Genomic DNA, 14600 nt, shown 5'->3' on the forward strand with positions numbered 1-14600 from the left:
TTTAGCGGATTTCCGCTTTTTTGTCTTTTATCTCTTAAATTTCAGCTTTTCTATCAAAAATTCAGATTTTCTAAAAATTTCACTTTTTTTTTTATAAGTTTCACCGATTCAGAAAATCGACCTTTTTCAGAAAATTCACCGATTTTCAAAGAGAAACAGAAAATTCCAGCTACATAGCTACCAATCTTTTCTCATTTTTGCCTATTTTAGCTATTTTCTCCCCTTTTACACGCAGCAGATAAGATTTTCCGAATTTTTTACCCGCCCTCCAGATAAATCCGATTTTCGTAGTTCAAACGACGCTGCTTCTGACAAGCCTTTTAGAGCTCCCAAGCCTGGAATCTGCTAATATCTCGATTCTTATTCACACGATTTTAATATCAAACATAGCTNCTTAACCTACATTATCCTTAAAATTGTATTATTTTTTCAATTGAACAATTTGTTATGATACGTTACTATTTTATTTTAAGGAAACTTTATCAAAAGCTTCTCAAGAATTCTTTCCTGAGTTATGTGTGGAGCATCCTGAATTGAAATTGCAAGAATATTATGTAAGTAATAAAGTTTTTTATTTTAATATGATTTTTTTCTATTGTGATATAATAAGAAATCTACTTTAAGTTACAGGGTTGTACGTTACTATCAATTTTTTTTAATTTTTATGGATTTTAGTTGAGACAATTTATTTATGAATGATTATTGAAAACAGAAAAGTCCAGTTTTTAATTATATTTTTATAGATTCAGAGAATTTCAAACTCTTTTTAACAGTTAAGTGAAAGACAAAATTATTTATTTGTTTAAAAATCAATATTCAAAGCAATTGTTCTTTTGTTAATATTTAAATACATTGTCTATTGTTTATTAAAATTGTTTTTATTCTGAATTTTTTTTAACGCTAATGTATAAAAAAGTTGTTTAGTCTTATTCTAAAAATTTATTAATTAATATATATCTTACATTTAAAAAAAAAAAACTTTGAGTCTTCATAATTGGCCTATTATAGTTAAAGATTCTAAAAGTTCATAAAAGTTTGTTTAAATTATTATAAAAATTTTGTTATTATTCATAAAATTTTGTTTGCTATTCATAAAAAAATAAGACTAACCAACCATTGATGGCATTCAAAATCTGTACTTGTCTTGGGTTTAAAATGATACCTCTTAAAGCTTAGTAATATTTTATTCATTATTTATCAACATATCAAAATTTAACTTAATTCAAAGAAAAACGGTGGATTCAATATTGTTTGTTGATTATACTATTTTTTTAAAGCCAAAAATACTTTCAAGCTTAGTAATGGCTTAAAAATTGCTGAAGGAGTTGAATTCATTGAACACTGAATTAAATTCATTTATATTTTCCATATATTTAGGTCCCCCAACACTTTTTTTACATTATTTTTCTCTTTAACTTTCAGTTTCTCCAAAAATTGCTATCTAAACTTTGTTCTTGTTTTTTATATGCACTGTAGCGTGTGTAACAGGGGTGTTATTAAGTTTATGCTACACAACTTGAGCAAAAATATTTAACCAGCAAATTTGTTTACTCCTTTACGCATATAACACTGTTATGTTTAGCTTTAAATAGCATGTTATTTAATTATAAAATCCTAAAACCAATAAAAATGTTCAAAAAATTTTTTTTTAAATTTTTTAAAAAAAGGGATCAGTTTGATCAAATCATAAACATTATTTTTTTTATTTTAATTTTCAGTTATTAATTATGTATGATATGTTCACTAGCAAAATTTTTATTAACGAAGATTATCAGTTACTAAAAAAATCTTACATTGTTTATTATTGGCTAGTGATTTAGTTAGAGCTATTTTTTCTTTAACTGCTTAATTTAGTGTGGAACAGTTTAAGCTTTTAAAATGTTTAGGGTTTTTAAAGATATGTATTTGTATAGGACTTATTCTATTGGAAAGAAAGTCACTCCTTTGAAATATAATTTTAAGTTATTGGTTGCATGCAGATTATTAACAGTTACAGATAAATGAGTATTTTGTCACTTAAAAATAAATTTAGAAACGATGATAGAAAGAAATTTCTATTTTTTCTAAATCTGGATATCTATTTTATGACTAATTTAATTGTATTAATATTTTGTTTTTTAGCAAAGCAAGTTTCTGTTGAAGTATAATTGGAAGCCTGAATATTTCTTAAATTTTGAGACTGTACCTAACACAAAATCATCATATATATCCAAACTGTTGGATGATCCTATTGTTATTAAGGTATTGCTTAATTCAAATTTTCCACTTTTGCAGTTCTTTCGTTTTTCAATTTTTAATTCTTTCTTTAATTATATTTTTAGGAATACAAGCATGACAGTAAAGAAGATATGACTAAGTTTTTACAAATTGCCTTTCTTTGGAATGATTGCAAATGTGAATACTTGTTGAAGATCAAAGCATTATTTTTTAAGGTATCTATTTGATTTATTGATTTGCATTTGATTTAAAAAAAAGACAATTTACATTTGATTACATATTACATATTGATTTACATTGATCTTGATTCTTCAATGATATGCTGGTCAATTGTATAGGTTAAGGATATTACAATGTAATGATTTATTGCCTTAGTTCACTCTTAACCAAAAGTATATATAAACCCTTATTTTCATCCACAGAACATTTTTTATGCTGCAGAGTGTTATTTATAGTTATATATAATATTTAACTCTTTTTATTAGACGGAAAATACCATGTGTGTTATTTGCCCATCGGTGCCTCATTCACTTGTAGAATCTCCGCCCACACCTTTGGATGGAGAAAAAGCATGTTGTATGCTCCGGCAAGTGCTGGTATGTCTGAAAGAGCTCCATTCTCACAAAATTGTTTTTGGCGCTGTTCATCCTTCAACAGTTTTGATTGAAGAGAAGAAGATTTTACTGGACTTTTGCTTTAATCCGGTTAGTTTCTTTTATTATGTTATTAATCTTAACTTTTTACAAACATAGTCTGTTAATTTGAAATTCGTCCCTCACCTTAATTTCAATCAGGATTGTTTAACACATATTTTGGAATATTGCAGAAGGATCTAGATGATAGTATTCTAAAAGGAATCAACTTTCATCCTCCCGAGCAGGAAAACTCTGAAAAACCAGCTGATATGTATGGATTTGGATGCTTAGTGCTATGGGTAAGTCATTAAAATATAAACCCTTTGCTCACAGCTGATACAGCATGTGTACTACTCGATAAAAATCCTCTTCAGTTATTTAAGTTTTTGTGAATTAAAGTATTAAATTGAACTTTTCAATAATTAAAACTTAACTATTATGTTTTAGTAAATAGGTTTAAATTACTTATTGTCCTTAAGTAGAGCATTATATCAAATATAAGAGTCATTAAAGGGAAATTAGATAAAAATTATCAGAGAATGTGCAATGTTTAAAAATATGACCAAAGAATTTCTGACAATTACACAAGCCGAAACACCAAATCAAAGAATCATATTAGCATCTTATTTCACTAAACTCGATGGACTGTGACTGGTCACTAGTCCGATCCAAAGAAATGAGAATAGTCCCTCAGTCCTGTTTTATGGTGGTTCGAGATGGATTTTAATGAGCTAGGACCACCATTAATTCTAAGTCCTGTCATATTTCATTTAACTGAGAAATTCTGAAAGATTTCTGTTTACTCAAAATTAAGAGTTTGACATGAAAACTTGCATTTTTAGATTTTTAAGTTCATTGATTTAAAATTTTAATAAACTCTCAATTGAAATCAATGTGAACCAATGTACTGATTGATGCATAGGTATGCATCAATCTATGACAAAATCATAGGTATCTAAGACAAAAGTTCAGAGTTCATAATTTTTTGTTATTAATAATTTCTATTCTTTGTGAATTTATCTAACATTTTAAAACCTCGCTTAATAATTGTTTTAGATTATGTGATTTGGGTGTTTCCTAAAATACCTTTTTCTGCTTGTCAAATATTTTTTAATTGTTTGCTAGCTTTTTGGCATTACATTAACTAATTTGTCTGAATAATAAAAACAATGTAACTTTTGTCTTGCATCAAAATCTATTTTCCATAATATGTGTTTAATCTTTATACATAAATCCAAAATTCCATATTTAGAAATATTTTTTAAATATATTATAATGTAATATATATTTTAAATTTAGAATTTTTTTCAAATTTCATTTATCTAATTGTGTAGGTTAAGTAAATCTGAAATTTTCATTCTTAAATTTTCATTGTAAATGATTTTATTTTATTTTACTTATTCACTTATATTTTAGCTCCTATTTCCAAATTTATCTTTTACATCAAATGATGATGGAGTACCCAATATTGCTGCATACCGAAGTATTGTAAGTATACAAATATAGCTGTGCTTAATTTTCTATTTTTAAAAAATTATATTATATTCTATAAAAGTAAAGGAATTTATTCAACTAAGTGGACAAGATGTCAATTTCTTGTGAAAATTGTGAAAACGATTATAATTCATCTTACTTATATGCATGCAAGCTGAGTGTGACCGCATAACAGAGAGAACAAAGAATTTTTTTCAAATATCCAAAAAACACAGAAATTGGTTTAATATAGATTAGAGGTACAAATAATTTTTGATTTTGGTTCTATAAATAGATATCTACAAGGTTTTTTAGTGTTAATAATGCATTTATATTTTATTATTTCATAAATTATGTAAAAATTTTATTACTTATAAAAATTATATATTTCGTGTAAAACAGTTTTAACACTTATTTGTTTTGACATAGCAATATTTTTAATATCTTCATTATTAAGAAAACAGTATTTTATAATAGAGATTTAGCTTGTTGTGCTACCAAATGATTCTCACAAATACTCTTTCAGTTATCTGTGATGTGTCATAAATAATAAAATAAAATTGAGAGTTCCTTCAGAATATATGTTAGTATAGTTTATTCTTCGAAAAATTACCCTGCGCTTTGGAGACCTTACTTTTGGAATCAGCCTCCTCTTTGTATTCTTTCAAATTTTTATTGAGAATTGAACTTAAGCAATGAGTCATTTATTCATTAACTTATTCTATTAGGAGCCTGCAAGCTGGATTTTTTTGTGAACCCAATTTAATTTGAGCATTGTAGTCATACATATTAGTTATATTTTAAAAATTCGACCGAAAACATCTTTCATTTTCACAAAACTGTGTATTTCTTCATATTATAATTTTGCGTCCTTTTCATAATTTAATTAGCCTGGCAGATGCGAGCTATTTGTAGATAAGACTTAACCTAACAATTCTAATTACTGTTAAAAACTCACTACAGTAATAAAAACAGCATGCTATTCTCTAAAAAAATGCTATTTCCTATGACTGCAGAGTCTAGGAAAAATAGCCTTAAAATTGAAACTTTTCTTAATTACAGACATATAAAAAGCGCACATGAATTTTTTTTATATATATATCTCCGTTGGTGGCTTGTCTAAAGTACGGTATCTTATGGTAACTTATGGTTATTAAAAGAAAATAATTTATAGTTCTTCTCGAAGTGTGTATTTTTGATGCATATATAGTTTTAAAAAATTTTAATAGTTATTCATGTGTATCACACCAGTTTTAACATTTCAAAAAATAATACAGTAGAGCCTCGATTAACCGAGGTTTCTGTTAACCGAGGCAATAACGAAGTCTAATTTTTTTTTCTCCTCTCCAAAATGAGCTTGGAAGAAATTATACACACATTAGTTCGTTGTCCGTGTTACAGGCACTTATTTCCCACAAAAGCACTCAACTTCCATGAAATATTACACCCTGAGAAGACAACATCCATGAATGCTTTGTTAACAGTGGTCATGTGACTTGTAAGTTTAATCATGTAAATTTTAAAAATACAATATTTTCTTGAGATTTGTGTTATTTTTGAAAATGCGTCTTTCGATATTTAACTAAGTATAGTTAAAAAAAATTCCATTTTACTTTTCAAAATTTACTACTAGAGTTGATTTCCTTTTTAAGTCTTTTTAGCTGTGAAACATAAGTTCATATATGTTTATTTTTATCATTTAAAAAACGTTCTATTGTTTTTTACTTTAAAAGTAGTTAAATTCGCTAGCACGAAAGGTTTTTATACATGGTTCCTATTAACCGAGATTTCCGATATCCGAGGCACTAGCGGTCCCAATTAGCTCGGATAATCGAGGTCTTACTGTACTCTCTTTTGAAATGTAAAAAGTCTTCAATGATTTAAAATAGTGTTTTATTTTTGTTTTGAAAAAGTGAGGACTCTAAATGCAAAAGTAATATGTTACAAAGCTGACACAATGTAACCCTGTCTTTACAATTTGTGTATTGTTGAAAACATAATTAAGTCTTCATTTCTATTTTATTTTTTTTAAATTGAAAGTTTTGAGGTTACACAAATTTATCTGCATTATTCCCTGCTACTTTCAGAGCTTGTACTTGTGCATACAAACAACACTGTCTTAATTATCTGTGATAATTCAAAACTTGCCTAAATTTTGTAGCATAAAAATGTAATTCCTTATAAACTAATTTGACCATTCAATTTTAATTTTTAATTGGTCTGAAATAATGGCATATTTTTAATGTTAATTTATTTTCCTATTTAGATTGAAGATGCATTGACAACCAAAGATTATGCTCTGCTTTGTAACTTAGTGAATTCCAAACCAAAATCTAGACCCTCTGCTTCTCATCTTCTGAGCAAAGGGTTTCTCTCGAGCTATGAATCTTATTGCCACTTTCGAAATAAAGCTGTTACTGGCCACTCCTAATCAAGCTGCAAATTCAAACATTTTTATTGAAAAATATGATTTAAAATATATTTTTTTTTAAATTTCTTTAATTTTCCTTGAAATAGTCATTTCATCTTTTTCTTTCATAACTATTATTATCCAGTGCCAAAATAATTAATTGATTCACATTATAAAATACATTGTTAATTTTAGTTAATTGATTCACATTACAAAATACATTGTTAATTTTAGTGCATGTTTGCAAAGTGCTTTTCTAATTGAGTCAATAATATTTTCTGTTCATAGACCATCGCAGTCAGTAAATTGCAAATATTAAGAGGTATATTTGTTATAGAGATTATATTTGTAATTTTTTTTTTCTGTGGACCAATTGAATTGTCTGTACCTGTATGAAGAAAAAATTTATATGGATATCTGTGATTATTATTTTTAGTTTCTCTGTGATTTTTTTTTCTTTTTTTGTACATGTTGCAGTTAATATGTTCAATACTTTTTTGTATTGTTGAATGTTTTTCAATAAATTTATAACTTTTTCAAAAAAAAAAAAAATTTGTGAATTGATATTGAGTATTTTTTACCCACTAAAATTTGATTAATCCTTCGAAAAGGTAGTCGCTATAAAATCAGGGTTGCCACTCCACAGGGAAAACCTGGAAAATACAAGGAATATAAAAATCACCTAAAATAACGGGGAAAATACTGGGTATTTTGTTTTTTTATTTTAGCCTTTTAAAAAATGGTGACCACTCAAAGCGTATTCTGTGGGATATTTAACCATGATATTTCAGCTATACTTAACTATTTCATTTACCATAGCATTATTTAAGTATGTTCAGCTGTTTTTTCAGCTATTGAAACTAATAAATATAGTTAGCCCAATATAGCTCACACAAGAGCACAGTAATTGTTGTTTCCTCTTAATATATTGCGTATAACATGTACCGGGAAAACAAAGGGAATTTTTTTTCCAGATTTGAGTGGCAACCCTGAAAATTCATGGAGTATTTGCGATTGTAAATCATTTCAACGATTGTGTATTTCCATCTATTCTTAAGTATTAACCCTCTGAGACTAGTCCCAGCTTTTTTCAAGCTGCAAGCTTTAAGACTGAACATCTTGAAAACTGATTTTAAAGTTGTGGCCTATTTTCCCCATGTTATTCGCTGGGAAGAAATTTCAGTACATTTTTTTTCCAGGGGCTGAATGCTTGGAGGGTTAAAGCTGTTAATACCAATATAATACTATTAATAACAATATAATTGTACTACCAATTATATTGGATAAAAAAATTTACAGTGATGTTATTTTTCTCATATTTTTTTAATGGTAATTAATAATTTTGGTATTTTCACTGTATTAAACAAGTAGCAATTTTTATATTTCTCAAAACATTTAAATAATATACATTTTAAATAATATACATTGATACATTGAAACTGACTCATTAATCTTAAATTTTGAATGATAAATTTGTTAAACAGAATTTATAATTTTTATTTATTATGTTTATTTTTGTGAAAATTTTAAGTATAAAATGATGAGCAAATTTAAAGGAGGAAAAAAATATTCAGGGTTGATTGTAGCCCAGAATTCCGCCTTTTTCGTATCATTCTTATGGATCTAAAAACTAGTAGCAGGGCATTTGGTATTTCCGCTGTGAATATTGCAGAATTACACATATTTCAAGATCACAGGTTCATGGACATTCGCAAATCAAAAAAATTATAATCCAATGAAATTTTATAACTTGCTAAATCCCTTTAACGAGTCCATACATATGCTTCTTCCACCAATTTAATTCTTTTGGTTTTGGCGGATTTTGAATCTTTGGAACTACGCTAATATCACTATTTTAATATCAAACATAGATTTTCGTATTTACCTGTTTTAAAAGTTACTCGTTGCGATTCGTATTCACGTGATTTAAAAATCCTATATCGCAATTCCTATTCACGAGATTTTAAAATCCAATATCATTATATTGGATTTATATATAATATTTTCAAATTTTAAAACCCAATATCGCGATTCATATCCACGTCATTTTTAAATCCTATATCGCGATTCTTGCAAGAAATAAGTTTTTTCTTGGATTAGTTACTATAAAGGTGTGATAGTCTTCGTTAGTAGGTAATTCGATTATAAATGCTAATTCAAAACATGTTTGGTACATAAATTGATATCGATTTTTTGCACATTAAAAGTTTTCAGCCTTTTTCACTTTGTTTCACAATCATCCCTGAATTTTGTATTTATCAGAAATCCTTAGTTCATTTAAGTTCACTTGTAAATTTCTTGCTAAAGATAAAAATTATTACTACTTGAAAACACGGAAATTTTTTAAAATGCTACTAAATTTCAGCGATTTTGATTTGTGTAGAGAGTAGTATCCCTGTTAAATTCAGATTATCGCCACGTTGAGGTTAGGTTGTTTTTCCACAGTGTAAACATTTGGGTCACAGAAAAAGCATAAGTGATATGGGTATTATGACTACGCCATACAAATTCACTCAGTTAAATGTTCCTGATCCAATTCTTATAATTTGAATATCCTATGTTGTATTAATCATTTCAAACTTTGTTCTCAATTTTCTCATTAAAACGGTTGAAATTAAATGGTAGAAATCTCTTTAAATTCTTTTCATAGATTTCCCTTTAAAAAAAAAAAAAAAACTCTGAAGAGTGAGTGAGGCTAAACAAAAAGTCTGTTACTCAAGCTTTGGGTAAGGAGTTAGTAAGATCTTTTATTTTTCGCAAATATTTTGATAAAAGAAGAAAAACATAGAAATTATTATTCATTGTGAAAACAAAAATTTTCTCAGATTGCTGCGAAAGGAAGCGAAAACGCACACCGTGAGTAAGCAATTCGAGACTGCATCTACAGGGTGCGTAGCGTTTTTTTAAAGGTGCTTATTTTCGTTTTTTAAAAGCCCTTAAAGGTGCTTTTTTCATTGGGTGTTTTAAAAAAGTGTTTAATTTTCCCTTTTTCAAAATGAGATTTTTTTCTTACTGTGTTGATTTTCGATTCGAATTATGCAAGAAGACGCAGTTCACATTGTTCTATTCAACGTTTTCACAAATAATTCAACCCCAATCTATTTCGGCGTATTGTCAGTCCGTAGCGTATGAAAACGCCATTCGTTTTACATGATTCAAAATGTCATAATTTTTGACAATCGTCAAAAACAATGCCAAAAGGTTTTTCTTTTTTTTGACATGATGGTTAAAACAAGATAGAACCGTTAATTGTCAAAAAACTTCCCAACCCTGCCTAATTATATTTTTTAAAGTGCTTAAAAATATTTTGAGTGCTCAAAAGGTGCTTATTTTTTGTTGAATAATTTGGCTACGCTCCCTGATCTAACGAGATTGCTACGATGATCGAACAAAAGCGCTGGCTTGCCGAATTACGCGCCTTTTTCGAGAGAATCGCGATATCTGGCTGTTTTACCCGTTGTTTGAAATTGGGATGAAAATCTCTTGATTTCTGTCAATGTGGAGGATAAACATAAGTAACCAATTTTTCCCCCACTGGTAAGTTTTGTTTTCCGTCAATTCAAGGTTTTCCGTCCGGATTTCAAGTCAAATCCCAATGGCTCCGTTGCTTAAAATCTGATAAAGTTTGTACGCTACTTATTGATCAGTACCACAATCCTTGAACTTAGGGATCATCCTCTATTAAAATGAGAATGAACATAATTTTTTAAAAACATGTTGAAAGTATTTATTAGATTATAAAAAGTAGTAAAAATCCTAATTTAAAATTGTATTTGAATAATCTATATAAGTAAAACGGAATTTTCATATGTTTGTGTGCATGTACCTTGCACATTTTGCGATTCTTAACCGACCCACTCCAATTTTGGTGTATAGTGAGCAAAAAAAATAAACGAACCACTTTGAATAACTTTTGATCTAATGATGGGATCTTCACGTTCTAGGATACAATCTTAATGGTTTGAGGAGGAGACCTCAAATATGCTAATGAGTGCAGACGATAAATAAGTTACATAATCAAACACATAGACTTACTTTCCTTAAATAAATATACTTTTTTTCCCGACGGATTCGGATTTTTGACCCCCAAAATATAGGGTAGTTTAGTTAGGAGTGCGATCCAAAATTTGGAACCCTTAATGTTGATTTTACTTAAGCAAATGAAAAAATTTGGCACACAATTATAAAATTCGTTAATACAAAGATTGTTCCTTGCAAAAAATAACTTTTAGTAAATATTTATTTAATAATCAAAGAAAAAAAGATTGAATTGTGAGGAATAACATTTTTTATATAATTTTAAGAATCTAATTTTATATTACAAAATTTGAGCGAAATTGGTTTAATAGTTACTGAGAGGACGAATTTTAAGCATGCAAATTTTTTAAAATTTGATTTCTCAAGAGCTATTTAACCGTTTTCGCTCAAACATCATATTTTGCCATATAAAATTGGATTCTTTAAAATCATATAAAAAACTGTATACCTTACAATTCAAACTTTTTTTGGTTTTTATTTTAAAAAATAATAAATATTTACTATTTTTAGTATGGAACTTTCTTTAGATAAACGAATTTTATAATTGTGTGCAAAAAGTTTTCAATTCACTTAAAAAGTTCTCGAGATATTGCGAAATGCGTAAAAAATAAAATTAAGGGGTCCAAACTTTGGACCGCTATACTTATCAAACTAAGGGGACCATATTTCCCAGATTGCGGCTACCCCCTATATTTTGGAGATAAGAGATCGGAATCCGTTGGAAAAAAAATGTTTATTCAGGGAAAGTATGTTTTTGTGTCTGATTTCGTAACTTAAAAAATCGTTTGTAATTTATAATGAGCAAATTGCTAGCTTGCCGCTCTAATAAATTAAAAATTTGTCTGAGGGCCGGGATAGCCTGGTCGGTAGGGCGCTGGGCTCATGTCCGAGAGTTCGTGGGTTCGAACCCCGCCGGCCGAAGACTCCTCGTGTAGTAAAGTGACTGATGCACGTTAAATCTGTCGAGTTGCAGANTTGCTGATCCGCCTCCTCGTTACCTTCAATTCCAATGTGTGCTTTGACCCAGAAAAGTTTAATACTTGGTGTTATATTTACTTTGATCTCTTCAATAATCTTACTTCGATTTCTTGGGTCATTTAGACTTTGTAACGAGGACAGCGAAATTTAAAAAATTAAAAAAAAACTGAAGAGTGAGTGAGACTAAACAAAAAGTCTGTTACACAAGCTTTGAGTAAGGAATTAGTAAGATCTTTTATTTTTCGCAAATATTTTGATAAAAGAAGAAAAACTTACAGAAATTATTCTCAAAAAACTTTCGTGAAAAGAAAAATTTTCTCAGATAGTTGCGAAAGAAAACGAAAGCGCACACCGTGAGTAAGGAATGCGAGACTGCATCTATAGGGTGCGTAACGTTTTTAAAAAGTGTTTATTTTCGTTTTTTAAAAGCCCGTAAAGGTGCTTTTTTCATTGGGTGTTTTTAAAAAGTGCTTAATTTTCCCTTTTTCGAATCCTTTCCTTTCCTGAGAGGTCGAATTTTAAGCATGCAAATTTTTTAAAATTTGATTTCTCAGGAGCTATTCAACCGTTTTCGCTCAAATTTCATATTTTGCCGCATAAAATTGGATTCTTTAAAATCATAAACTGTATACCTTACAATTCAAACTTTTTTTGGTTTTTATTTTAAAAAATAATAAATATTTACTATTTTTAGTATGGAACTTATCTTTAGATAAACGAGTTTTATAATTGTGTGCAAAAAGTTTTCGAGATATTGCGAAATGCGTAAAAAATAAAATTAAGGTGTCCAAACTTTGGACCGCTATACTTATCAAACTATGGGGACCATATTTCCCAGATTGCGACTATCCCCTATATTTTGGAGATAAGAGACCGGAATCCGTTGGGAAAAAAAGTATGTTTGTTTATTCAGGGAAAGTACGTTTTTGTGTCTGATTTCGTAACAAACTTAATGATTCGAGAGTGTGACCTCAAATATACTAATCGTTTGTAATTAGTATATTTGAGGTCACACTCTCGAATCATTAAGTTTGAATCCTAGAATGTGAAAATCTGATCGTTAGATCAAAACGTATTATGGGTAGTCCGTTTTCTTTCTTTCTTTTTTTGTATGTGTGTGCACTGTACATATGTTCGGAAACACAGTGAACCTAATTGCCAACTTTAAAACTACCTTCTACAACCGTTCAGGCGCTACATCTCAAAGAAGGAGTTAGGATTTGATAATTATTTTATAATGAGCAAATTGCTAGCTTGTCGCTCTAATAAATCAAAAATTAGTCTTATCGCACGTTTTCATGAATTGTTTATTTTTGGTTTCCTATGTTAGGTTATCACCAAATCCGTATTTTAAAGGTATATTAAACCACTTGTTTCTAATATTGATACTTAACGTTTTTAAAGGGTGTCTATAAACTTTAAAAATGGGAACTCAACAAGAACTAATAAACTAAAATTGAAGTCATCTAATAAACCATGGTAAGCTTGTGATAATTTACTTATTATGGTGACCTATTAACTTGTATTATGGCAAATCTAATAGTATTAGGGGGACTGGAAAGTAATGTCGTTTCGGCACATTAAATATTCGTTAGTCTTAAAAACTGATTCATTTTCGATCCGGCATTGAAAAGGTTGTTGCTAACGAGGGTGAATACATAATTGATTAAAAATAAAATCTTGATAACAAATATCAAATGCACCGAAACGACATTACTTTCCGATCCCCATAATATTAAGCCACAGCGGAATATACAGCAAATAATAAGAAAATAAAGGTTATGTGTATTGTAGTATGGTGACATTAGGGCACTTATGCATTACCTATGGTGGTAAAAGACATATTACCACGGGACCTATATTGGTATAATAGGTTCTCATTTTCACAACACCTATAAAGGTAATACCAGTATTATGGTAAATTTGAACTATCAACTGTGGTAGACCTCGACAAATAGTATTTTGCCAAATGAACTTTATTATTTTACAACCGTCGTTGAACAGCCAACCCAATTTTTAGGGTTTACGACTACTAATATTCAACTGCGTAGCTTTGTAATTTTGAACCCAATCCAGAAAACAAGGGAACTCCTGGATCAAGTATTGGGAGAAATTTGCCTTCATGGAGGACTCTTTGGTGGAGCTAACGCATTTGCGGTGCATGGAGAGGAAGACCACGTGAACCTCTCACGGCTAACCATGACGGCTGGGGGATTCGAACACTCTATTCCCTTGAGCCACAGCAGCTCAAATGAACTATATTATATTTAGTCTTTATTTTGATGAGATGAACTTCTAATTACATGTTTTGCAATTGCTATCTTATAATGTAAAGAGGCCGGGATGGACACTAAATAATAACAAATAATGAACATGTTTTAGCTTAATTGATTGTGTCGGTATATGTCTTCCAGTTTTGTGCATGATTTAGTAATGTTGATCAACACCAATTTATTGGTCACTTACTTTTTTTCCCAACTAATACAGAGAGCGGATATTGAGATAGTTTTTTTTTTATTAATGAAATTGCATAATAGAATGTTATAACAACTTGGTATGGAACGAGGTAAGCTTGTTATAAAATGGTCTTCAGGCAATCACAACCTTATCTGTCTACTAATTTCGGGTTATAAAACTCATTTTTTTATACTTGATACCTTTTAATCTGATGATCAGTTTTTCATGTGCTATACAAGATTTCATAGGAATTATAACTTATAGGTATTATATATAGGTATAGGTATTATATATAGGTATAGGTAATTATATATTGCAGGTATTCAGACTTTTTTTTTTAGTTTCATTAAAAGATGCTTTTAAATGAAGGAGAATCAAGGAAATAAGTATTC

General features: G+C 29.0%; 1 protein-coding gene across 1 annotated transcript in view; it reads left to right on the top strand.

Moving 5' to 3' along the window:
* Window positions 1–7287, top strand: part of LOC107444557 (serine/threonine-protein kinase 31) — a 39974-nt gene extending 32687 nt beyond the window's left edge. Inside the window, exons 18-24 of the mRNA XM_043038740.2 lie at window positions 446–554; window positions 2122–2241; window positions 2322–2432; window positions 2703–2921; window positions 3044–3151; window positions 4269–4340; window positions 6592–7287. Of these exons, the coding sequence (XP_042894674.2) occupies window positions 446–554; window positions 2122–2241; window positions 2322–2432; window positions 2703–2921; window positions 3044–3151; window positions 4269–4340; window positions 6592–6756 (904 nt within the window). The 3' untranslated portion in view covers window positions 6757–7287. The remainder of the gene's footprint in view (window positions 1–445; window positions 555–2121; window positions 2242–2321; window positions 2433–2702; window positions 2922–3043; window positions 3152–4268; window positions 4341–6591) is intronic.
* Window positions 7288–14600: the final 7313 nt, after the last annotated feature.

This window comes from Parasteatoda tepidariorum, chromosome 4, assembly GCF_043381705.1.
Source record: "Parasteatoda tepidariorum isolate YZ-2023 chromosome 4, CAS_Ptep_4.0, whole genome shotgun sequence".
NCBI lineage: Eukaryota > Metazoa > Arthropoda > Arachnida > Araneae > Theridiidae > Parasteatoda > Parasteatoda tepidariorum.